The 27,536-nt window shown below is 37.1% G+C and overlaps 2 protein-coding genes and 1 pseudogene across 2 annotated transcripts; 1 reads left to right on the forward strand and 2 right to left on the reverse strand.

Annotated features, from left to right (window-relative positions):
* Positions 1 to 8,606: 8,606 nt before the first annotated feature.
* On the reverse strand, positions 8,607 to 11,170 carry LOC128215425 (uncharacterized; annotated as a pseudogene).
* Positions 11,171 to 14,917: 3,747 nt separating this feature from the next.
* On the reverse strand, positions 14,918 to 18,216 carry LOC128225247 (ankyrin repeat and SOCS box protein 8-like). The gene is made up of 3 exons (XM_052935351.1): positions 17,835 to 18,216; positions 16,628 to 17,123; positions 14,918 to 16,399 (listed from the first exon to the last, which is right to left on the reverse strand). Exons 2-3 carry the CDS (start codon positions 17,111 to 17,113, stop codon positions 15,755 to 15,757), a joined length of 1,131 nt encoding a protein of 376 aa, XP_052791311.1. The 5' UTR covers positions 17,114 to 17,123; positions 17,835 to 18,216; the 3' UTR covers positions 14,918 to 15,754.
* Positions 18,217 to 19,180: 964 nt separating this feature from the next.
* Positions 19,181 to 22,756, forward strand: LOC128215432 (uncharacterized). The gene is made up of 5 exons (XM_052922122.1): positions 19,181 to 19,324; positions 21,364 to 21,477; positions 21,712 to 21,787; positions 22,246 to 22,404; positions 22,590 to 22,756. The coding sequence occupies exons 1-5, from the start codon at positions 19,181 to 19,183 to the stop codon at positions 22,697 to 22,699; spliced, it is 603 nt and encodes a 200-aa protein (XP_052778082.1). The 3' UTR covers positions 22,700 to 22,756.
* Positions 22,757 to 27,536: the final 4,780 nt, after the last annotated feature.

Genomic DNA, 27,536 nt, shown 5'->3' on the forward strand with positions numbered 1-27,536 from the left:
TTCAATGTCGTAAATATCAAGTCGTAAAGGAAGCAAATACTTTGAACGGTGCTCAAATGTCGCGAATATCGTTATCCCTATTTTAGTTCGTCCTATAATTAGGAATTTGGGAAAATTCTGGGGGTTTTGATATATTTTGTGTTGGTTAAGACAAGGATTTCTGAATTAGTCGTTCAATATTGTTGAGAACGGTGATCATAGAAAACCTAACAAAAGCTGCAGTAGTAAAGTGCCACTTAACACGCATTTGCAGGCACTTAAGTAACTGATGTTGATAGTAATTTGCATTTGATTTATAAGATATTTGTGGCGGGCCTAATTCCTATTATGCAAACATAGACACACACTAGACACACCTCATTACCAGCGTTTTTTTTCTTTATGTTCAACTCTAAGGACTATGGTTATTATGTTTTACTGCAAATGTAATGATTCTCTCTCTATACTGGATTATCACCACTAATGCAAGGGTTGGTTGGTACTTTCTTACCACAAAGAATTTGTACTGAAATAGGCGGGCATTCCTATTCAGTCCTTCACATGAATGAGTAGTATTTTCATTTTAATATAGCGATGTGTTAGGATTCATATTGCTTATATCTCTTTCAATGTCAGTGTCCTATTTCACCTGTACCGTGTGGAGCGGTGCTTAAAGAACGTTACATAAAGGGAAGTCGAAAGGAATGTACACGCGAAGGTCAGAAAGACTATAGAGCGGAAGTAAAAAGAACGCCCATTATTGAGCAAGCTACGTTTTCTGAGTGCAAAAATATGATTTGTTTGAAGATTTTGATTTAATCATTTTTTTTAAAGTGGGTTCTTTAGCTTCAGAAAGTTATTGGAAGATATATCTGAAACTGTTTTTTGACGACTGGAGTGTCTTTTTTATAATTACGGTAGATGTTTTTTTACATGTTTATAAGATTATCCGGGCCCAAACAACTCGCATTTTTTTTTATCTTTTTGGTGACCCTTTTCTTTTCTTAAATCACATACTTACAAACATGACAAATAATGAACAAGAAAATCACGACATGCAATTATTTCATCGTTAAACATTGTATATGCATGAGATGAATATATTTTTTAACAAAATATTTTAAGATCAATTTATTTGGAAGAAGAAAATGAATTCCTTTATTTTTATATAGTGTTTGAATATTTAAAAGGTCAGAATATAATAATGCACTTAATTTAATACGTTTCTGCCATCTTTCAGATAGAAAGTACGCTTTGTAAACACAGTAACCTATTTGAGATCGAAAAGTGTTGATGATATTATACTCTTTGTATTCAATTGTATATCAAATATGTCTTAACAGAGGCCGTTTATTATTGAATTTTATATATTTATTTCCCCATAAAACTTGAGTTCGAATTGATTAAAACTCCTTCTAAATATTGCTTTACATTGAAATCGATTTAAATTTTAACCACGTGTTGATCAAGTCTTGGTAGAAAACAGAGAGTTTTTTGGTTTGTCCAGAAAGAGGTTTTAGAGATTCTAAAGTCATATTGAAGACAAGATAGTTTGGCCAGAATTGATAAAAAAAAGTATGATGCGATTATTTTCCGATTATTTTCCAATTTGCTTTTCCTTTGATTTTAAGAGATTTACCCATTCAACTTCCAGTCCATTTCTTATCATAGTTGTACGCTTAATTTTATCTCTTTTGTCATTCCAAATGAAATTCAATATTAAAGAGTTAACCGTTTTAATAACACGATTAGGAGTCAAAATATATTGCGCTAGATATGTAAGTTTGGGCAGCATTAATTATTTTATTACAGTGATTTTGCCAAAAAAGGTTCTTTTTTCCAATTGCTTATTAGCTTTTGACATTGTTCAATTTCCGACCCCAGTTTAAATTAATGCATTTAGTTTTGTTGTTTCCAAAAAGAATACCTAAGGATTTTATATATTTTGACGTAAAATTGTTGTTGTACATTTAATTCGACGTAAGAGGCATGTCCAATTTAACGAATATATGACAACTGACATGGTACTCATTAGGAAAGTTAACCCATTTTTTTACAAGTCACTAGGCTAATCATGGCTATTCTCCCTTAGGGGAGGGGTAGAGAACATTTACGGCCTGTGACCCAACTGCACACGGGACATTGACGCCTCGTGGGCCACCCGCAAAATCCCTGTTTCTTCACCTCGCACACTGACTGCAAGGCCTGAAGTTCATTCGGATACACATTCAATTGGTACGATTGGAGGCTTAAGAGTAATATGTGTGATTGTCATAACAAGATTGGCCGACGCCCTAATGGCCGGGTACCAAGTGGGCGGGAACGGAGAGATGAGTTACGTCATTTCCGCTTCTTAGGAGGTGCGTATCAGGCGAGTTTTTCCTATTCAAGATAGAAAGCTGGTATTAAGACAGCGGAGATTTAAGTGATCGCGTTCCACAGTGAGTTTTGTAATGTACTTTTACTATTGTTGTTGTTTCTGTATATATCTAGATATCACACCGCATCCAGTCAACAGATTTCTTAAATGAATAAGTAAGTAAGTAAGTCAATTGTTTCTTACCGTGACATGTGTTCTATACATCAGTAAGTGTATTAAGAAAGACAAAAGGCGAACACCCGGGCCCATGGGCCTATATTTCACCGTTATGCAAAGTTAGCTATAAATGTACAATTATTATCACAATCATAATACGCAGAACAGTTGATCCGCTAATATGGCATTGCCATACAACACGCATAACAGATACAACTTGGTAAATGTTGTGTTATTTATTTTAATTTGAAACATGTCTATATGTCCTATTTCTTTTAAAAGAAAACGCTTTCACTTAGATTTTTGCAGTTTTTCTAGTGCATTTATTTAGAAAGTATTTTAATTGTTCGTGGGTTGATTTTGTACCAAACATATTCCCACTTAGTAAATATTTGTAAATCTCTCGTCAAAGCGATTCAGCATGAGATACAAAGTTAACTTTGCCTGTGAAGATTACTCCGTGATATCTGTATTCGGAAACTGCTCCGAGCACGTTGGCACCGATCTAGAAACAAAAGTATGTTTGCCGTTGACGTCGGAAATGCATGCATTTAGATTTGCCAGATTTTATGAGGACTCGCCATTTCTTGCACCAAACATGAAGGGTATTGAGCATGGTCTGTAAGTTTCTTTCTGATTTGGCAATTAGCACTATATATCTTTGAACAAAAATGAAAAAAATAGGGCAATAAATAAGAGAGTGGTTATAGTCTTCGTTTCATCTTTGTTTCATCATATTAAATGGTTCTATCATCAGCATAGAGCAATATGGACACGGGATGATCATGAACTTGCACACTTATGCCATGTTAATTGATTTCAGTGACGAGGTCATTAACAAATGCTGCAAAAATTGTCGGCGACAAATTATTTCCTTGAGCTACTCCAGACTTGCACTCAAATCATTCTGTCAACTTGTTGTTATTGTAATGTTGGACGCCGTACGATTATAAATTGATTATTGCTGTTATGTATGTTACCGTCGACACACAGAAGCAATAGTTCGTAGAGCATCAAGTCCCTGTCCACAAAATCAAAGGCCTTCTTAAGGTCGATAAAGTCGGTGAACAAATTGGGGTTAATTTTAATGATGATGTTAGGGTTAGAAATATGGTCTTTCCTAAAACTGTTTTGTTCGTCGGCGAGTATGTTGTTTTCTTTAAAGTAACAGATAAGTATTTTACTAGTATTCACCAATGCGCTGTATACCTTGCTGATGCAAGAGAGATGGCTGATCCCGCGGTAATTTAACTTCGTCCTTTTGTCCGAACTGTGGTCTTTAATGATTGAGCGTATCATTGCTTTCGCCAATCACTTGGCCACGGGTGCGAAACAGTGCTTCCAGCTCTTTTAGGAGCTGTGTATAAATAAGAGCCAATGACACTTCCGAGCTAGAGCAAAAGAACGGATATCATCGTAAAACGTGAGTATGACTCGTTATTTTATTTAATATCACAATTATGAGGGCTTATTTGAGAAATCGGGGAATGCAGTGCCATACGTATAAATATGTTTAATCTTCACACATATTTCGGTTATTTTGTAAACATATTGTTTATGGAGTTATAAAACCGATTCTCCCATCAAACAAATGCATGTTTACAAACGAAAGTAGATCATTTTCACCAATTTTCAGCTGAATATCACTGAAGAAGCTTACATTTAAGATAAAACCAGTATTATCGTGTGCCTTTATTTTGTTTGAAATTAAAATAACCACCTGTTTACCGGAATACGCATGTTTATACTCTTTTTCTAGGTTGAGCTGGAGCCAAAAGCCAGGGAGCTGGAGCCAACGCGTGGAGGCTGAGCCAATACGCTGTATAATAATGCACTTAACTCGGCATATTTGGAATAGTTGAAGTTCTGTATTTATAACTAGTATTAAGATATTGCTGTATTTTTTAAAATATATAATTATTTATGAATATTTAATGCAACTCATCTGATAATGGGCGTTGCAATCTCAGAAATGTCGATGGAGCTAAACAATCCTTTCACAACATCTTTATAATTGTATGGCTACTGTTTTTTGACCAGTGTTTTACTCCAATCAGATTCCAAAATAAATTAATTGTAGCGGATCAAAGAAAGTGTGTCATTTAACAAAGATTAGATAAACGAAAAACTGGTAAACTATGTGCCAAATTGCATCAACTCAGAAATAAAATGACCGCTAGTAGACTTAAAACGAATCACTAACTGGTTTAAGAAAAACTAATGTATTTCTTTACATTACGGTTCAAAAGTGGTACATGGAAGTTCATCGCATTTTTTTCTTTACCACCCGACTTTGATTAAAACACTTTTCAAAATCTCTTAACCCTTTTAAGATGCAGATATTGTCAAACTTAATTAATTTATCATAATATAACACAACACGGGTTTGCTTTATTATTACGATAACTTAAAGACTTAAACACCTTATAAGTATCCTCGCCCATTTTCATATACATAAAAAAATGAATAAACATATATCTTTCAGATCAAAATAGATCCCAGTTTTTGCTGCACATCTGACTTTCTGACTTGGAACATATCGAGGAGTAATACATATAACAGTTTTTTATTAAGTAATCTTTATTAATAAAGAATTTAGAGTTCGGAATTTGCCGATATTTCTCATCAAAACGTGTATTATTATACAGCGTATTGGCTCAGCCTCCACGCATTGGCTCCAGCTCCCTGGCTTTTGGCTCCAGCTCAACCCAGAAAAAGAGTATAAACATGCTTATTCCGGTAAACAGGCGGTTATTTTTATTCCCGACAAAATAAAAGCACTCGATAATACTGGTTTTATCTTAAATGTAAGCTTCTTGAGTAAAATTCAGCTGAAAATGTTCTACTTTCGTTTGTAAACATGCATTTGTTTGATGGGAGAATCGGTTTTATAACTACATGAACAATATGTTTACAAAATAACTGAAATACGTGTGAAGATTAAACATATTTATATGGCACTGCATTCCCCGATTTCTCAAATAAGCCCTCATAATTGTGATATTAGATAAAATAACGAGTCATAAGTTTACGTTTTATGATGATATCCGTACTTTTGCTCTAGCTCGGAAGTGTCATTGGCTCTTTTTTATACACAGCTCATAAAAGAGCTGGAGCCACTGTTTCGCACCCGAGTTGGCACAACAATTGTGTCAAATATCAACTAAAATAGTTTTTGCAGAACCGCGATGATCGGCTGGTTTTTAGAACCGCGTATGGAATAGAGTCAATACCACTTGCTGACTTCGATTGTGTCGCTATAATAACTTTCGCAACTTCTCCCAACGTGAATTGGTGGATTAGAATATCGTAAGCGTTTTATAGTGGGTTAGCACTAAATATTTAGCATCATACTTTGACCTTTGGTTTTCTACCGTGTTTGTTATATTGAAGTGCTTTCCTGGTGTCAATACTTGGACCTATGTTACTCAGGTTCCGGAGCGTTTTATTTCAAGGACCACTTGTTCCCGTTTTCAGGTTTTCTTGTAAGAAGTTTTTTTTTTTTTTTTTTTTTTTTTTTTTGGGAGGGGGGGTGTAGAATAACTGTACGAGACAACCCCTGCTACTACTGAGGGAATAGTAAACGATGCGTACTGTAGACCGGAAGTACGTCTTTCAATTTGGATGTTGTGCTCGGGAAACCGAAAATTGTGTAAGAGGGGTCGAACATGCGCACAACGTGTTTGGATTGACTATTTGACAAGACTGGAATAGGATTGTTGTGTGTAAATTAAAAGCGTCTTGTACTAAGATAAATACAATTGTTACAGTATTATCAAAAATAATGTCCTTCGAACACATGTATACATATACTTAACGTGTTATCATTGAAGTAAATAACAACATTTTTTGGTGATCTACATGCATGTTTTTCTTCTATTGTTATATAGCGCCAACTTGATGCATTGCATATTTTTTTCTAATTAATATTTTTTGTATATGTATATAAACGGTTAAATTGGTTGTGACATTGTCAATAATCGTTTTATCTATAGTGGTGGTAGTATTGGAGATTTAAGGTACATTGTATGCCGGCGCGGATTGGCTTGACCCCACCGCACCCCCATAAAGTAACAATGGCTGAACCCGTTTTTGAAGCAATATATGGCAGTTTTAATTCTAAATATTCGGCTTTAAAATTCCTTATTTATCGACGTTTTACGTGTCGTACTTATTGTTTGCGTCGCTGATATATTGTCCATTCACATTAAATTGAAACGAAGTAATTTGTCTGAATATTTTGTTACGTATTATTACGTAAGTGTCTAACTTATATGTCAGAGCAGTGAGAAGTATGCAGTTATTTGTCATAATGCTGTTCTGCTTAAAAGATAACAGCAAAATTCGTTCTGTTTTGAAATTGATTTTAAAACACAACAACAAGAGCTTTACTTGTAGATGACAACGTTCAACCGCTTGTCAAGGAACTCAAGTAAACATCTTTTGTTTGCCTGATAACTTATAATAAACAATGGAAATGGTATTGTTAGTCTTCAGGTCCATGTTGAGTTTTATAAGTAGTCATTAACTATTTCAGATTAATGTTCAACAACTTTTCATGACGACAAGAACGCCATCGTGGCTGTCATTGATGAAAGACAAGGCATTGAAATACTGTCTTTGATGAAAGACAAGGCATTGCAATACTGTCATTTATGAAAGACAAGGCATTGAAATACTGTCATTGATGAAAGACAAGGCATTGAAATACTGTCTTTGATGAAAGACAAGGCATTGAAATACTGTCTTCGATACAGAAACAACGATAACACAATCTTAAGTGCGGGAAAGTATGATTATTATTATAACCTATCTGAATGTTTTGAGTGTTTTTAACGTCACGAATGTTTCGAATATCGTTAATGTCCCTAATGTTGTTTATGTTTTGAATGTCAAGTAAATAATGAATATCACGAGTGTCGTGAACGCCGTGAAGGTCGCGAATAATGTGAACGCCACTAAGAACTTAACATTCGAATGTAGCAAATGTTGTTTATTCATTTTCGAGACCGTCCTACTCAATAAATGAGCTATTAAAAAAATACTTGATGTGGAAAAGTGATTTAGACAATGATTTCGGAATAAGTCTTTTACTATTGTTGAGAACGGCCTTCATTGAAGGGCTAACAAAAGTAGCAAAGGTAAAGTACCATAAAACACGCAACTGAAGGCATTTTAAATACTGTAATTTGTCGTAATTTTCACTAGATTAGTTAACTGCAATTGTAATCATTTTCCTGTTTATATGTATAGGGGATTACCGGTACCACAACTTATGCCAGGTTGACGAGTATTTTCGGGTTAGTACTTTTATATAACAAAGAACATATATAATTGATACATTTTGATATTTGAGGCGGGCATTCCAAGCGCGATTAGAGGCTCCATCCCTGGTACTTGAGAGAGTGACACTGTATCAATATTGTAGCAATAACACTGTAATGACAATCCCCATTCAGTCCTTCACATGAATTAGTAATATTTTCATTTTAATATAGCGATGTGTTATGATTCATATCGCTATATATCTCTTTTAAAGCCACCTGTACCGTGTGAAGTGGTGCTAAAAGAATATGTTCAATAGAGGGTAGTTGAAAGGAAAGCGCCGGCGAAGGTCAGAAAGACGCTAGAGCGAAGCTAAAAGATCCGCCCGAGTTATTGAACAAGCTTTTTTTCTGAGTGCAAAAATATGACTCATTGATTTATCATTTTTCATATCTTTGATTATCAAAAGTGCAATAGATATGTCTACATTGCGTGACTGTCCTTCCTTATTTGAAGTCTTTGATTTCAACCATCAAATGGATTTTTAAAGTGGGCTCTCTAGCTCAATAATGTCAATAGCAAAGACCTTTGAGGTATATTTCTGATACGACCACTGTTGACTGTAGATGATCCTTCTTAAATAGTTAGAAGGTTGTCTTTACTAGTATTATAAATATCCGGTCCCTAAAACACGCTGTTCTTGTATCACTGGAGACATATATTTTGACAATCCATTGATGTGATCTGTATTCATATCAATATCATACAAGTAGTATAATTATCATATAAAAAGACAATACTCACAAGACATTAGTGACTAGAACATATAAATACTAAATATTACTGGCAGTGAAATACGGAAACCGGTTATACACAAATAGTAACATTCATGTTAATGGCAACGTATTTTCGAAAGCTGCAAAAAACCAATATTTTGGAGGTTTGCGTTTATCTTTTACAACCTTCCAGCTTCCGAAACTCACTTGAGCGTAAATACGACGACAGTTTAATAAATACTTCAAATAACACCGTTATTATTTACTGAATCATGTATGACTGACATCCGTGGACCCAAACTTGAGGCTCGTCCAGTTCATCGAACTCCAGGTAGTGTTTAAAGTGTGATTGAATATGGAAGGAGTTCACCTGCTTCTGGAAGCCGACCCAAGACGTCAGAGAGGCCCGCACAGCCACCCGGCACGTACTCTGGAGAGACGGCGCGGCGGCGACACCGAGAACCATTTCGAGATACTTCTCGTTAACCTTGTCTCGTCCCTGGCGCGAGGAAGACTTCTGCCATTTAGTCAGTGATGTATTGGGAGACAATAAAGGGTTAATACACCTGTTTGAGGTCGTTATCATCTGCAAAGGCCCGCAAAATGGTTTACAGCCCGAGTGCGTAGCATAAAATTTCACACCATGAGTACCTTTTGTGTTAAAGCAAGTTGTTAAATGTCACGAAATGCAAAAACAGTTAGTTCAAAATAACCTCAATAACAGGTACTTGTGTGACGTCACGAGTGATGTCATTGAAAAAGTTTTACATTAAGCTCGATTAGGGCCGCAACATAACTCGAAGTTGCCCTTTTGTTACGACGCCATTTGTTCAGTGTTCAGTCGATTGGAAAGTGTGGTTTTTTTTGGAAACTTACTGGATTACTTGGAGTACTTACAGACAATACCTGTCGGGTAATCGAATAATTACCGATATATTCCTACTTTAACATTTGGCAACTAATTTAAACCGGGAAAAAATGTCAAAATGTTCTGGATTAAATATACTGTGGTGCAAGTCCAACTAAAAATATTTCACAAATAGTGTCAAAAGTGTTCTGATTTAGGTACTCACCCAGTAGAGCACCTTCAGCATCAGAGAAAGAAATATTTGAAAACTGTGTTCATTGCATACGAAGTAATGGAATTATGTCAATTTAAGTTTTTTTTCTGAATAAAATCGACATAAATATCTATAGTTGGAAGGAGTTAAACTTTTTAGACTAAAATTAGTGCTTTTAAGCTAAGAAATAGTCAAAACAACTGCAGAAAGTACTGACTAGTAAAAACAGCAAAAGTTTGCATCGTTGACCCACTTTCGGTCAGAAACAAGGTCGCTCAGCCTCCTATGATGGGGGTCCTGATAGCGCTTATGTAAAACAAAAACCCAGCATTAACGGCACGTGAATTTACTGAATAATGCACGTTTTCTACCGATAACGCCCGGGTTTTTGCGTTTTAACACACCACGATAACGGACCGAAAAAATACGTTTTAGGCAAAAATGGGCAATACATTCTAAAGCCTATTTTATACAATTGCTCTCCAAGTTTTAATCTTGACCTGGAGTGAAAGTCGTTGAAGTCCTTGGCAAGCCTGAGTAGCTTCGCAAGTGGGGTTTGTCTATGTTTGTTGACCTGATTAAACTTGCACCCGTGTTTAATGAGAACGGTGATGGTCTCGGAGTTTGCCATGTTGCAAGCCACGTGTAGGGGCGTGTCGCCGTTGATGGTGTCAGGGGTGTTGACGTCATGGCCACGTGAAAGCAGCAGGTCGAGGACTTCCGGCGCGGAGGTAGAGGCTAGATGGAGCGGATGTTTTCCACTAGAAGAGTATCTACTCGTACACACACCATTCTTCAACAGCCACTTGCACATCGACAACTACAACAAAGCATAACTTTGTAATGATTTCAACATTTTGTTTAGCTAGATTTCGTTTTTTTGATTGGTGTATAATACATCTGACATAGCAAAGAAACGAAGTACATGTATAACATTTATTTAATCATCCTCTACGCATGATTTTGGACATTTCATGTAAAGTGTCAATGTTGATCCACTTAGGTTGAGGCAATTACATTCGAAATAGAGAAGAAGTAAAACTATATACACAATCTTACATTATCTGGCTACTGTGATGCCAAGACATTACGCAGCGCTGTGACTCCCCTCTTTTCCGTGCTATCAACGCGCGCTACTGCCGACATAAGCTCGCCCGCAAATTCCACACACCTGCCAATTGCCGCCAAGTGCAGAAGCGGTTTTCCGTAAAATTCCTCGCTCGGGTCGGCTTCACCGCATTGACTAGAACTTTCACTAACTCCAGCTGTCCGTTTCGCACCGCCACACATAAACATAGTTTGCCCAACACGGATGTCCCGCACCTTAAAGTGTGTTTAAGCTCACATTTTACACTAGGCAATATCCGGGCCAGAATGTCCGGGCGGCGGTGTTTTATTGTATCAAAAAGAACATCAACTATATCATCTTTAGACACACAGTCTGTGAAAACGGCAAGGTCCGCCGCATCAGCTAGTTGTCTATATTTGTGTTCAATATGCCATTTTATTTTCCGGAGAACATACTCCGTATTTTCACAAAGGCTTGCTTCCATTTCTCGTTTTTTAAAGGTCAAAATAAATATATAATTATTAAAAAAATATTCGAAAAAAACTCGTAGGATCACTTCATTTTGTGGAGGATTGTTGATTTATCACTTACCACCTAATCTTAAGAAAGCTATATACAAATATCAAATATGAAATCAATTGATGTCAGAAAACACAGTATGTGAAAAATAATCAAATATCTTACGAACATTCAAAAAGCCTATATAGTTCAAATGAAATTGTAATGTTAAAAGTAAGACCAAGTATTTTGTACAAACAGTTACGTCTTTATCCGAAATATTTGTTTAAACTTACTTATTAAAACACGACAGCTGGAACGTTATATTGTAAACAAAGTTATCAAAACTTAACATTTATGCACAGTAAAATTAAACATCAAACGAAGAAAGTGCATAGATTAAATAATTCCAAGTGTCCATTTGCTTTCTTCTACTGCAATGATTGTGCTTCTTGTAGTACACATGTACATTTTTTTTTTATTATTTATTTATTTGTCTATTCATTTATTTATTGATGCTTAATTATAATTTATTACAAAATCAACTATTTACGAATGTATTTTTTGTAGATCCTGACAATACTCTTCATTCCAGTCAAAACGATCAGACCACAATCAGCTTATCAGCTGATGCAAGAATGTTCTCAACCTGCAATATATGGAACCTCGACGCTGCCTACTGACGCCCTAGTTTGTTCCGCTGGCATGTAATTTACCCCGGAGGTGCTGCCCCCTGGCTCACGATTGGTTCACTTGATCCCGGTCCCCCCTGTGTCCCCTCTGACACCTTTGTGCCCACCCCGGTGTCACCCACATATCATATACCTGTACGATTATCCGCTCACTCACTCACATGATTAATCGGGTGCCATCATGTCAGTTTAAATGCTTTTATTAAATCAAATCTTATTTTAGTCTAAACCATTTAAATCACCACTTAAATCGCACACAAAAGCTATTTTCAACACACAAATAAGTATATTGATATACAAGATAATGTAGACGTATATAGAAGACCATGTACACGTCATTCATGACAAACGGTAAATATCCTGCGGTTTTTACATTTGTCAATATTCGTTATAATTATAATTATACTTATTTTTGAAAGTTAGGGTTTGCCTGCGAACTTTGGCTGCAAAATGGCTTGCCTCTTCCCGTTTAGGCAGAGGCTGGCAGTATTTTTCAAAATATTCTATATTTCTCTGTGTTACGCGTCGTACTTGTTGTTTGAGTCGCTGATATATTTGCCATTCATATTTCAGTTGAAAGAAATAGTTTGTTTGAAATTTAATTACGTAAGCGTCTAACATCTGTGACATTGCTGTTAAAATATGTAGGTATTTGTCTTTATTCGGTTCTGCTTAAAAGGTGCCAGCACATTTTAACTGCAAAATTCGTTTTATTTTGAACTTTAAATTGTGACAAGGGTGCGTCAATTAGTCAAGGAACTCGAAATAATATTTTATTTTTGCGTAATAACTTAAAATAAACAATGAAAATGGCAATGCTAGTCTTTAGATCTGTATTCATTTTATAAGAAGTCATTAACTGTTTGCAGTTAATGTTGAACATCTTTTCGTGACACCTACATGTATGACGACATCGTGTCCGTCATGCATGAAAGACAAGTCATTGAAATATTGAAACCAAATAAACAACGACAAAACAATCATAGATGCGGGAAACTAAATTTTAATCCGAAACATATTCCAATGAAGACATATTTCAGTTAAGAAACAAATAAGAAGAAAAACTATGTTAAAATTGCAACCATAGTACCAGCTTGAATTCATATAGCTGTTTACGGGTGTGTAACATATTTCAGCGTAAAGGGTAATAACATGGGCGATTGAAACGGGTGTGCCTTGTCGATTTAATCTGCATATGTATACGTTATCGTTCATTTGAAGGTCTTTATGCAAATTAAACGTTCGTGTAGCTGCGCTTAAGTCAAGGATAATAATTTAGCCATAAAGTATTGCATGACCGAAAGAAGAAAAGACAGAGTGTCAGCCCCGGCGAAAAGAGGTCCGACCAAGCTCTCTGCGCGTCACGTTTGCTTGGTTACAATGAATCGCACCCAAGTGAGGCTCGGAGCCACGACCTCATATATCATATGATTATCAGAGCCGTTGGATGTATTGACAAAATAAACTAAACTATGTTACCTGTCTTAATCTTAGTTGAAGAAAAGATGTATAACTATATTATTTTACTCATCCATCGTCGTGCATGTTCATAGATGATTTGAACTTGAATAGACAAATGGACAAGGAGCTATCAATGTTTATTAAAGAAGCTTAGTGTTTAAAGGGACTCGCTCGTGTTTTTGGACCAAACATTAGTTTTCCCGGTTTCCCTTTACATTTTTATGTAATAAATCAGCATTTCAGATTGGAAAAAATGCCATTACTAGCGTTTCACGTACCATATATCTCCATAAAATTCAGTTCAATGCCAATTGATTTAAACAATCAAACTTGTATGTCACGAGTCTCCTTAAAAGTTCACACACTTTGTAGTTACGCACCTTGATTATTCAAGGAAGATATGTTGCACCAGGCCGAAAGTATGCAAAGTTTTAGTCCAGCAGGAAATATTTAATCTTTGAGAGGTTCTTGACTTATCCGCTCTGATTGTAGTTTTTGGACTCAATTCAAAGACAACTTTAAAGTATGTGCATAACCCAGACCTAAATAAGACATCAGTCTGAATCAGCATTCTCAACCCTAAATAATAGAGTGCATCCTGGACCACACACCGGCATTTCGCATATAGTGACCACTTACCTGAATGATTTGAATGTTGTAAATGTCCCGAATGTTTCGAATATCGTGAATGTCGCGAATGTTGTTAATATTTTGAATGTCAGGTACAAAATGAATTATAAAAAACGTTGGAATGTCTCGAACGCCGTGAAAGTCGCGTATACTGTGAACGCTGCTTAGAACATAACAGCCAAATGTACCGAGTGTCGTTTATACCTGGATGTTATAAAGGTTATATTTCGTGTTGGTTTAGGCAATGATTTTGGAATTAGTCATATAATATTGTTGAGAACGTTTTTCATTGAACAGCTAACAAAAACAGCATTGGTAAAGTACCATAAAACACGCAACTGCATGCATTTTAGATAATGTAATTTGTCGTAATTTTCATGTCATTTACAGCATATTATATTATGTATTGTATTGTATCGTATTGTATTCAATTACTATAATGCAAACACCTCATTATCAGCCATTGCCCTTTATGTTCTTCTAGACGTATTATTACTATAATGATTTAATGCAAATGTAATCATCACCTGTTAATACGGGATTATCACCACTAATGCAAGGTCGACCAGTATTTTCAGATCAGTACTTTAATATAACAAAGAACATATATTGATACATTTTGATATTTAAGGCGGGCATTCCAAGCGCGATTAGAGGCTCCATTCCTAGTACTTGAGAGAGTGACACTGTATCAATATTGTAGAAATAACACAAGATTATTAAAGTTATCGCAAATGTCCGCCCCATCGAAAATGGAGGGGGGCAAATGTCCGCCCCCTCGAACATTGAGGGGGGGCAAATGTCCGCCCCCTCGAAAACGGCGGGGGGGCAAATGTCCGCCATGGTCCAAAAGGGGGGCAAACATCCGGGGGGGCAAATGTCCGGGGGGGCAAATGTCCGTTTACCCTGTAATGACACTCCCCATTCAGTCCTGAATAAGTAGTATTTTCATTTTAATATAGCGATGTGTTATGATTCATATCGCTAATATCTCTTTCAAAGTCACCTGTACCGTGTGAAGTGGTGCTTAATGAGCATGTTCAATAGAGGGAAACTGAATGGAAAGCGCCGACTAAGGTCATAAAGACACTAGAGCGAAGCTAAAAGGTCCGCCCGAGTTATTGAACAAGCTTTTTTTTTCTGAGTGCAAAAGAATATGACGCATTGATTTATTATTTTTCATATCTTTGATTATCAAAAGTGAAATATATATGTCTACATTGCGCGACAGTGCTTCGTTGTTTGAAGTCTTTGATTTTAAACCTTAAAATGGATTTTTAAAGTGGGTTCTCTAGCTCACTAGTAAATGCTTTTGATATATATTTCTGAATCGACTGTTGACTGTAGATGGTTCGTCTTAAATATTCATAACGTTGTCTTCACTAGTATTATAAATATCCAGTCCCTAAAACACGCTGTTCTTGTATCACTGGAGACACATATTTTGACAATCCATTGATGTGATGTGATCAGTATTTATATCATACAAGTAGTATATCATATATAAAGACAAACCAATTATATGCTCACAAGACATAAGTGACTAGAACAAACAAATAAATACTAAATACTACTGGCAGTGAAATACTGAAACCGGTAATACACACATTTAGTAACATTCAATTTAATGGCAACGTCTTTTCGGAAGCTGTGAAGCACGTATCATTTGGAGGTGAGCGTTTATCGTTTACAACCTTCCAGCTCCCGAAACACTCTTGGATACGGCGACAGTTTTATAAATATTTCAAATAACACCGCGTTTATTTCCTAAATCATGTATGGCTTAACTACGTGGACCCTAACTTAAGGCTTGTGTCCAGTTCATCGAACTCCAGGTAGTGTTTCAGATGGGTTGGAATATGCAGGGAGGTTACCTGCTTCTTGAAGCCGACCCCAGACGCCAGGGAAGCCCGCACAGCCACCCGACACGTACTCTGGAGAGACGGCGTGGCGGCGACACCAAGCACCATCTCGAGGTACTTGTCGTACACCTTGTCTCGTCCCTGGCGCGAGGAAGACTTCTGCCACTTAGTCAGTGATATATTGGGAGATAATGGGCAATACATTCTGAAACCCATTTTATACAATTGCTCTCCAAGTTTTAATCTTGACCTGGAGTGAAAGTCGTTGAAGTCTTTGGCAAGCCTGAGTAGCTTTGCAAGTGGGGTTTGTCTATGTTTGTTGACCTGATTAAACTTGCACCCGTGTTTAATGAGAACGGTGATGGTCTCGGAGTTTGCCATGTTGCAAGCCACGTGTAGGGGCGTGTCGCCGTTGATGGTGTCAGGGGTGTTGACGTCATGGCCACGTGAAAGCAGCAGGTCGAGGACTTCCGGCGCGGAGGTAGAGGCTAGATGGAGCGGATGTTTACCACTAGAAGAGTATCTCCTCGTACACACACCATTCTTCAGCAGCCACTTGCACATCGACAACTACAACAAAGCATAAATTTGTAATGACTTCAACATTTTGTTTAATAAGTATTAGTTTTTGATTGGTGTATATACATATGAAATAACAAAGAAACATAGTTTATGCACTAAACAAATTTAATCATCCTCTACGCATAATTTTGGACTTTTCATGTTAAGTGTCTATGTTGATCCACTTAGGTTGAGGCAATTACATTCGAATGATCAAAACTATATACACAATCTTACATTATCTGGCGACTGTGATGCTAAGACATTATGCAGCGCTGTGTCTCCCCTCTTATCCGTGCTGTCCACGCGCGCTCCTGCCGACATCAGCTCGCCCGCAATTTCCACACATCCGCCCATTGCCGCCAAGTGTAGCAGCGGTTTTCCGTAAAATTCCTCGCTCGGGTCGGCCCCCGCATTTACTAGAACTTTTACCAGCTCTAGCTGTCCGTTTTCCACCGACACACATAATAGTTTGTCCAACACTGATTTCCCGCACCTTAAAGTGTGTTTTAACTCACAGTTCACACTAGGTAATATCCTGGCCAGAATGTCCGGGCGGCGGTGTTTTATTGTATCAAAAAGAACATCAACTATATCATCTTTAGACACACTGTCCGTGAAAATGGCAAGGTCCGCATCAGCTAGTTTTCCATCATTGTGTTCAATCTGCCATTTTATTTTATGGAGAACATAATCCGTATTTTCGCAAAGGCTTGCTTCCATTTCTCGTTTTCTAAAAGTCAAAATAATATATAATTATATAAAAAAAAATATTCGAAAAAAGCTCGTAGGATCACTTCCTTTGTGGAGGATTGTTGACTTATTACTTATCAGCTAATCTTAAGAAAGCTGTATACAAATATCAAATATGAAATCAATTGATGTCACAAAACACCGTATGTGAACAATAATCAAATATCTTATAAACATTCAAGTCAAATATATTGTTAAAATGAAATCGCAATGTTAAAAGTAAGACAAAGTATTTTGCACAAACAGTTACGTCTTTATCAGAAATATTTGTTTTAACTTATTTATTGAAACACGACAGCTGGAACGTTATTTTGTAAACAAAGTTATCAAAACTTAACATTCATGTACAGTAAAATAAAACATCAAACGAAAAAAGTGCATGATGAAAATTATTTTAAGTGTCCATTAGCTTTCTTCTACTGCAATGATTTTGTTTCTTATACTACATTATTTTTATTTTATTTCTTTGTTTGTTTATTATTTACTTATGTGTCTATTCAATTATTTATTTATTCTTAATTACAATTTAATTACCAATCAGCTATTGACGAATGTATTTATTTTTGTAAGTCCTGACAAAACTCTTCATTTCAGTCAAACGTCAGACTTAGTATGAAAACCTTTATCCACCTTAAAATAGCTTAATCAGCTTTAATATCTTAGGTGAAAGAGATACAAGAAAGTTCTGAACCTGCAATATATGGAACCTCGATGCTGCCTACTGACGCCCTAGTTAGTTCCGCTGGCATGTAATTTCCCCCGGAAGTGCTGCCCCCTGGTTCACGATTGGTTCACTTGATCCCGGTCCTCCCCTGGGTCCGCTCAGACACCTTTGTGCCCGCCCTGGTGTCGTCCACATATTATATACCTGCTCGATTATCCGCTCACTCACTCAGATGATTAATCGGGTTAAGTACCATCATGTCAGTTTAAATGCTTTTATAAAATCAAATGTTAATTTAATCCAAACCATTTAAATCACCATTTAAATCGCCCACAAAAGCTGTTTTCAAAACACAAATAAGTATATTGATATACAAGATAATGTAGACGTATATGGACGGCCATGTAAACCCATGCTGAGTCAAGCCGATTTCTAATGTAGGATCAGGTATTGAGTATTTTATTTACTGATCAATCAATACTATAGACAAAGTTTATTCATACTGATCTCATTACATACAATGATATCTGTTTGAAATATTTAGAACGAACTGGCTGATTAAACAACGGTTCCTGATTAAGGACTATTAATTGCCTTAATCTGGCACTCTGCATGTCTGGATATAAAGCGCACTCTGTGATTTCTAAACACATTATACAATGTGTGAATGTTAGTATCAGCAGATCAACAAACTACAAGACGTATAAAGTGATGACGCACGCATCTAAGGTGGCCGTTTGTCACAAGATTCAAGATTCAAGAGGTCGTTGGTTCAAGCTCTGTGAAGAACCATGACAGGGCCATATTCTGTTGGACTCATAAAAGGACAGTAGTATTGGTTTTTACTAAGGGACTGACTCGAGTATGTTTTACACCCACAATGACACGAACTTTCGAATTAAAATGTTATTATTTCTGATGAATGTGATTTAACCGTGATCAAATTCATTTTACATCAGTTAAATCCCAAATTGACAACTAATTATGCAATATGAAAGTGTTTACCTGGTACTTGTTATATTACTGGTAGCTATACATGTACGAGCCGCGGGCACCGAAGATAGCTTAAACACATGTATCCCACTATTATGTTTATTTATTTACGGGTGGAATGGCGTCCTATGTGTCTTGTGGTCTCGTCAGTAAATACATAAATAGTTAAGGTATTGTAATCTCGCCATTGCGCAACATTGCAATAATAATAATAAGTCAGAAATAATTTTGTTGTCAAGCGACTCACGCACACTTTTACAATCTTATAAAGTATGTTGAAATATGGGTGACTTAATATTGGGCCATATATTCCCCATCAGTAAGGATAATTGCTTGTCTTATCTGAGGACATCATCTTGTTAAAAATTCGCACCAACTTGATGGAATTTTACGTCGCGTTAAGCGTGCTGTTAATGGCGGGGGCGGCCCCGACAGCGAGTGGATGTTGCTTTCCCCGCCAGTACGCCGCAAACCAGGGTATCATGAAGGCAACCGTGCAAGGAGGGCACTTCTCTATCATGTATGTAAGTTCACTCTCTTCTTAATGGTCATTGTAATGGGTAAGTTGCTGATGTAAGTATGATAGCTTATAGGAAGAGCGTCCGCGGGTTGGAGGTCCTGGGTTGGTTCGTGCGGGTGTAAATTCTGGCGGCAGGCGAATAACAAGTCTTATAAACTAAATGAATCCAGATTTCTAACCAACAATAATTTTACAAGGTCTGCTCTCCCAAACTGCGCGTAAAGTAGCTGCGGCGCAATTGTCTTACATTTGGTGCTTGGGCTTCATTCCAACTACTAATAGTTCTTATTTATTTGCATTAGTTTTGTAAGATCGTGCTGTTAATGTGTTAAACACGTATATGTGTAACTACGCTTGCATTCATGTACCAGTGCTCTGGTTCAATAGCCAGGCATGTGTCAAACTTATTTGTGTCATGTGTATAAGTGTACACTTAGGTGCACGTGCCAATGATCTGGTTCACCGACCAGACATGTGTCAAGCGTGTTTGTGCCATGTGTATAAATGAACGCCTGCAAGCAGGTGCCAGTGTTCTGGTTCACTGGTCAGCCATGTGTCAAGCGTGTTTGTGTCATGTGTATAAATGCACGCTTGCATGCAGATGTCAGTGATCTGGTTCACCGACCAGACATGTGTCAAGCGTGTTTGTGCCATGTGTATAAATGTACGCTTGCATACAGGTGTCAGTGATCTGGTTCACCGACCAGACATGTGTCAAGCGTGTTTGTGCCATGTGTATAAATGTACGCTTGCATACAGGTGTCAGTGATCTGGTTCACCGACCAGACATGTGTCAAGCGTGTTTGTGCCATGTGTATAAATGTACGCTTGCATACAGGTATCAGTGATCTGGTTCACCGACCAGACATGTGTCAAGCGTGTTTGTGCCATGTGTATAAATGTACGCTTGCATACAGATGTCAGTGATCTGGTTCACCGACCAGACATGTGTCCAGCGTGTTTGTGCCATGTGTATAAATGTACGCTTGCATGCAGATGACAGTGATCTGGTTCACCGACCAGTCATGTGTCAAGCGTGTTTGTGTCATGTGTATAAATGTACGCTTGCATGCAGATGTCAGTGATCTGGTTCACCGACCAGACATGTGTCAAGCGTGTTTGTGTCATGTGTATAAATGTACGCTTGCACGCAGGTGCCAATGCTCTAGTTCACTGACCAGACATGTGTCAAGCGTGTTGTGTCATGTGTATAAATGTACGCTTGCATGCAGGTGCCAATGCTCTGGTTCACTGACCAGACATGTGTCAAGCGTGTTGTGTCATGTGTATAAATGTACGCTTGCATGCAGGTGCCAATGCTCTGGTTCACTGACCAGACATGTGTCAAGCGTGTTGTGTCATGTGTATAAATGTACGCTTGCATGCAGGTGTCAGTGCTCTGGTTCACTGGCCAGTCATGTGTCAAGCTGGTTTCCGTATTCCCAGATGTGGCAGAAAATCGCGTGGTGTCTTCTGCCCATTCAAAACATGTCAAGTCGGGGACGTCTGTTTGTTTACACATGTATGCACGGCGAATTTTTCGCTAACGATACACATGACGTGTTCAACTGGCGCCAGGGGTTTACGTCTCTATCCACATGACCATTTACTCGACTCTGATTAGTTCTTTATGTATATATTGATATTCTATGGACAATCACATTGCTGGTGTTCTTTTGTTTTTGTTACAATATAAACAATAAGCTGCTGGTTTGTATGATTTATTAAAATGCATTCAATAAATATGTGGTAGTACATTATATGCTGTAATAGTAATATGCATTTTACGCAAAATACGACAAAGGCATGTAGTTACTGCAAAACCTTTCATTTATTTTAAGACTATAATCAGGTGGGTCTGCCTCACCCCTATGACCATGATCTTTACCTATTGGCAACTACAGCATCATGTAGGCAAATATTTACATATGTAATATGATTATACGTATCCATGGGGGACAGTCACTAGTTCTTAAATCACAAGTACTACGGTTTGGAATATTATTTTCTAGTGTGTTTTTAAGACTGTGTATCTAATTCCAGGGTAATATGTACTATTGGTTCGACGCGGTACGGCGGATGGAGACTTATTTGGAAGACCTGACCGTAGACGGCGTCGAATCCCGCGTCACCGTCATCAAGGATTACAACGTAACCGTACGTTATCGCGTCAATACTGTTAAAATAGAGTAAAACATGCAGATACTGATTAAACAGTAGTTCTGAAAAAGATAATAGTTTCCCTGTTGTTAATTTTACTGAAAAAAACTTTATTTTGGAAAAACGCTGATTTTTAGATGGTGCAAATATGAATGATACTTTCAGATACGTGTTTGTTCGAAGAACTATCTCTGCCCTTAATAATTCACTGGTTGTCTTATTTCTTTTCAGAACACAAAGTACGTCATTGCTAATGATAAATGCCGTAAGATGTCCCTTACTCCGTTTAAGGAAGGTTGCATACCAGGTACTATGTCTTGTTTATGAAGTATTTCTTTCCAACCAAGCACGCCAATATAGTACTTAACTCATTTGATACCAACGTCTTACATAGTAACTTGATATGGACTAAGTCAACATTGCAGGTCGTATAGATCTGTGGTCTAGTGGTAGCACACTTGACTGGCAATCCAAACGGAGTTGCATGCTCGATTCCCCTCCGCACCACTAGTATAAAATACTCGTTTTCCGGGAGGGACGTATAATGGGGATCCCGTGTGACAGTGCTATACACTGGTGCACGTTAAAGAACCAGATTAGCTCTGACCAGGTTAACATTATGTCTGTGCCCTACGCTCCAAAAATCTAAAATGATTTACAATCTCATCGGAGCACTCGGAGTGCCAGTATAAATAAGCTTACACACCACCAGCACCAGCACCAGCACCAGACCCCATACTAGTAGTGCATGTTCACTCACTGCAGATTGGGCGACGAAGCTTGTTGACTCCCACTTTGCGGACGCGGCCACGGGGCAGCGAATCCAAATCCACAATACGAGCGCCGGCTCCGCCACCTCCTTCCTCGTGAGCTCACCTGACGGCTGCTTTCCCATCTACGACTTGTCGGCAGTCCCCACTGGATGTAAGTTTACGTTGAGTGACCATTTGACGTTTTATCGATTACACCCAAAGGCCTTCACCGATACACTGTTGCTCGCTGTTAAACATGCTCGCATTTGAAAATGTACTGTATGTTGGTTAAGCAAACCTCTTTAGGTTGACAAACGCCAAGGTTGATTATTTCAATGTATATTTGTATGGTTTTAGCCGCACCGTACATGCAGGCTGTCCAATTCTACAACTTCACGCTGGGCATCCAGGATCCCTCCGTGTTCGATATTCCCGCCATATGTCAGGACTCCTCCGTGCTCGGATAAACTGTACTCGAGTGGGCATGAAATATCCCTGTTGTAGGATCCAGTGGGTTCATTTGTGGTCTCAAAGGTGTTATGACTATTCATAATTACTATTTTGTCTTGTGCATTGGTTTTGCCCTCATGCAATTTCATGGTTGTGCACTTATCTTGTCAAAATATTTTAAAAAATATTAAAATAAACTAAAATATTGGGTTTTTTATTGTCCCATTATTGATCACAGGCTTACTCGTGTTCAGTTCATGAAGTAAAGGATAATAAAGTGATTTACACACGTCCAAATGGTATGAATAATAGCGCATCGAACCATCAAAAATCCTTATTAATCAATATTGCAATGCAAATCCGGACAAAATGCGGTTTTCACAAATAAATATGCGAATATTTAACAAAGCTTTGCTAACTTAAGGCTACTAGCTTCATAGTAATCGCTCATCGTTGTGAAATTCGCAAACGTCTAAAACCGCATTTAAATACATTACTTCTTTTCTAAAATTACTCCGATACTTCTTAGAACTAGATTTTTACCTTTAGATTTCGAAAATATTCATAAAACCACAACTGCATATGTATCAAAATATCGTATATAAATACTTGTAAATTACTGGTGTTTACAAGTAAGCAGAATCTGATATGTGAATTTCACACAATTAACGGAGACAAAAGCGCCAAATCCTTATTAGAATTCCCAGTTTCAAAACTCAAGAAAAACATATATCTACAAGTGGCATACCAATTGATGAAAAAAGAATAACGCCAAAGCAGCGATTCATTTATTTTATTTTAATGAAAAGCATGGTTTAGGATGTATTATTTGTTAAAGCAGGATCTAGGATGGTTTATATGTGATAGTATGATTTAAGATGTCTTTTATGTAAAAGTATGCTTTAGGATGTCGTATATGTAAAAGTATGATTAAGGATGTCTTTCCTGTAATAGTATGATTGAGTGTTACTTATCTGTCAAAGAATATTATAGGATTTCTGATATGTAAGCATGATTTAGGTTGGGTAATTGGCATATGTATTAAAGTATTATTTAAGATGTCTTATATGTTAATTCAGGATATAGGATTTCTTAAAGGTTAAAGTATGATTTAGGATGTCTTATATATAAAAACATGATATATGATATCTTATATGAACAAATATGATTTAGGAAGTCGTATATGTTAAAGCAGGATTTAGGATGGGCTATATGTAAACGTTTTTTGCAATAATTGTTTTGCTCTATATTTATAGTCTTCTATATTTATAGTCTTGAAGTAATACTGAGATTTCACTTTTTAATGTTTATTAACCATGGAACCATTTTAAAATTCGACTGAACTTCAGTTTTATACTGCTTTTCTTGAACATCAAACTTCCAACACTTCTCTATCCGCAAAATATCTGATTTTCCAGTTACCTTTGTATAGTGGCATACTTTTTTTTTCAATAAATAAAAGATCATTACGGGAAATAAATGCATGTTAGTGCCTACAACTGCCATCCTTGTATTATTTTACCAGCTTAATGTTAAGTGGTTAACTAGTTACGTAACTAGTTAACCACATAATTAACTAGTTAGTTATATGGTTATCTGGTGGCAGAAGTATGCCACCATACCTTTGCATGCCAAGTGTATTTAGTTTAAGTATTATTTTTTTTTGCAGAAGTATTTGTCTTTGGAACTGTCAAGAGAGCATCAAACATTTCAGAGAGGATTATCATTAGGCACGGCCTGGAAAAGTTTATAAATTTCAATGGACAAGGATCTATGAATACATGTTTAGATTGTAAGAGCACTCAACTCAACTCATCTGAACATCTTTATTTCCCCCAATCCTGGAGATATACATAATATATACAAACATTGATAGACATAGAACACATAAACAATAATGATAGAGTTCCAAATTATACCATATTGGTGTCAAAATATTTTAAAGATTCATATCTAAGTGTAAATAAAAGGCTTATACTCTACATGCAAACAAAATTAGTCTATTTGACTTCCATGATGGTAAATTCGTATGTGATCCGCCGCTTGGATGCAGAAATCTTGTCGAAACGAAATACAAGAGATTTACAGCAGCAAGTTATGGCATACACATATTGTTTATTGTTTAAGTCAGAAAAATAACATGTACATGGATTAATTGATATGTATAATCCGTTAATTGCCTAACAGTTTATATGAAATATGTCACTATGTTGCCTGGTCGATCCGGCATAGACGAAACAGCACATTGTAAAGCTTGGATATTACTAAGGAATAGTTAGTAAAAGTATTTGTTTAAGCAGCGTGTAATAAATTTAAAACATATGATCTATTTCCATTAATGACTCGATTGGAGCCCCTAAAACTTATAAACGCCACGTTAAGCTGTCCAGTGAAGAAAGAGTGTCGCAAAGGTTGTGGTTGAAAGCTTTTCTTAGTTGTTTTGTAAAGTTTGCGTTTTCGACTAGTGTAGTTTTACATTCACATAGAACATGTGTCAGTTCTTCCTGGTATATCCCGTCACATTTATTACAAGTTCTGGTCGCAAGCACAACTGATCTACACCATAATTTTGCTATAAATCTAAGAGTCATTTTGCCGGACCTCTTTCTGGGGGGGGTGGATTCAGAGATGACCCCATAGATGTGGCCATGACTGACTCACATGGACCTTAAAGATAGTGACTATGAAGAAATGATAATAGCAGAAAAACAAAACTATCTTGATATGGTTTTCCGGTGTTAAATCAACTTACAAAGTTGGAGTCATTTCTGCAAATTCATGATAAAGTCGTGATCTGGGGAAATTTTACATATAACAAAGAAGAGCATCTCGTTGTTGGCCAACACCATAAGGCATACCGCAGCCATTATAGGGCGAGAAAGACCTTTATAAATTATAATAATTATTGCATGTAAAATAATTGTTCGGTCTCTTCATTGTTTCTAGCTGCATTGCTTCTAACTTCTTCTATTGTTTAAATGTAGATACTGATGTTTCATAGTTGACGGGCTATTTGAATTTATTTTCTCAAGATATATTTACCAAAGGTCATTCCCAGAGCGAGGCTGCGATGTAAGGCAGAACTATTGAAAATCAGATACTAGTACCCCTCTCGGAGAGTATTGACGATCGTCCTACGGAGGTTAGCGCATAACCGGTCATACAACCGGGAATTTACGACCTTCGCCGATCTATGTTCGCTTTGTTTACAAATAAGAACGCATTGGAATTTAAATTGTCCGATTTTGTTATGGGTGTGTTAAATATGCATCGCTTTTTATTTGGGATCTTTTTCTGCAAGCAGATATTTTCAAAGGCTATATGTGGAAGAGAAAACAGGGTCCGTATTTTGGTAAAGTAGATATCTAAATATCTTCATTACGTGTATGTAAATTTTTCCACACATCTACTAAAATTGTCCCGCAGATATTTACAGCGAAATGACTAATTGGCTGCCATTCGGGGAGTGAGGATACATGTTTTATTTCATCTTTAAGGTGTCTCTGGAAACAAGGCGCTCTCTTTGTTTAAAGCTGCACTTTCACAGAGTGAACGTTTTGACAACTTTTTTTATATGTGGTCTTGGAAGGAGCAAATTTATTTGAAAACCAGTGATATAAGACTGCTGACAAAATATCAGATCACTGCTTTTCATATTTAAGGTCCAAAATTGTCCAAAATTAGTAATGCTTTAAGCCACTAAAACATAAATTTTCAAACGGAAATATGAAAATCTGCGATCTGATCTTTTGTCAGTAGCCTTATATCACTGGTTTGCAGATATTTACGCAAAAATTTGCTCATTCCGAGACAAAAATAAAAAAATGTCAAAACGGTATATTTGTGAGAGTGCATATATATAATTTCATGTCTTCCCTTCTTATTTCAATAATACCAGCTATTAACTATAAAATAGCTGTTGTTATCGAGAATAATCAACCCGTTTTCATCACCTTTATGTTTACATTAGCAATACACATCTAATCATTCAACAGATCCGCTTGAGGGCGCCTTACAGTATTACGTAATCAAAAGATTCCCGCGCCCGCCATTTCGTTAAAGCATTTCATTGGTTAAAACTTAAAAAGAGATTCAGCGCATGCGCTAAATCGAGCGCGCAACCCCACCGATTCACTTTCGTTCAGGCAGTCGAACCGAAAGGTCAGTTTTTTAAGAGCTAGGTTTGCTATTTAAGAAAAAATAGTTGAACGAATTAAAATAGTTTTGCTTAGTTAGTTGATGAATTATAGTACAGAACATTACATATACATTCAAATCATTAAATAAATGTTTCTATTTTATTTGTTTTGTCTACTTTATCAAGAACTCGATCAATTTGTCGAGGAATGAGGTTTTCAAACACGCACATACATATGTATATATAAATTGTAAATATTTATACGTCAGACGACGGTTATTGATTTTGCTTTCTTTTTCCTGATGGCATTCCCGCTTCGAGATATTGTGGAAGAGTTTCGGGCCGCTAAGCGGGCAAGGAGGACCCCTCCAGTACAGACAGGCCAGACGCCCAAATCAAACACAATCGCAGCAGTGCCCGCATCAGCCCCGACGGTGAATTCCGGTCTAGCCGCGGCTACAGCTGATGCATCTGTGGCGCTGACTACCGGTACTGTGGCTCTTGCAGATGATGGTCCTATATCGCCCATAGACTTGGCTAATACGGGGAGGGTATCCACACCTCAGGTCGCGTCATCATTCCTCGCTGGCAACGGTTTACAAACCGCCGCCCTGGAAGGCCTCCAGCCATTGAATGGGCCCATCAGCATTCCGCAGGTATCGGTCGCGAACGGTGAACAAGGTGCAGGTACGGAACATTTCCTTTCTGATCCGTTG

The sequence above is a fragment of the Mya arenaria genome, chromosome 2 (genome assembly GCF_026914265.1).
Source record: "Mya arenaria isolate MELC-2E11 chromosome 2, ASM2691426v1".
Taxonomy (NCBI): Eukaryota; Metazoa; Mollusca; class Bivalvia; order Myida; family Myidae; genus Mya; species Mya arenaria.

Bases quoted from the DNA above. Each gene is read 5' to 3' on its own strand.
- LOC128225247 (XM_052935351.1), bottom strand. From the start codon at position 17,113: ATGGAAGCAAGCCTTTGCGAAAATACGGATTATGTTCTCCATAAAATA. The intron at 16,400-16,627 runs GTAAGATTGTGT...GCTTTGTTGTAG, and splicing joins CATCACAGTCGCCAGATAAT to TTGTCGATGTGCAAGTGGCT.
- LOC128215432 (XM_052922122.1), top strand. From the start codon at position 19,181: ATGGAATTTTACGTCGCGTTAAGCGTGCTGTTAATGGCGGGGGCGGCC. The intron at 21,478-21,711 runs GTACGTTATCGC...ATTTCTTTTCAG, and splicing joins TCAAGGATTACAACGTAACC to AACACAAAGTACGTCATTGC. The intron at 21,788-22,245 runs GTACTATGTCTT...CACTCACTGCAG, and splicing joins TAAGGAAGGTTGCATACCAG to ATTGGGCGACGAAGCTTGTT.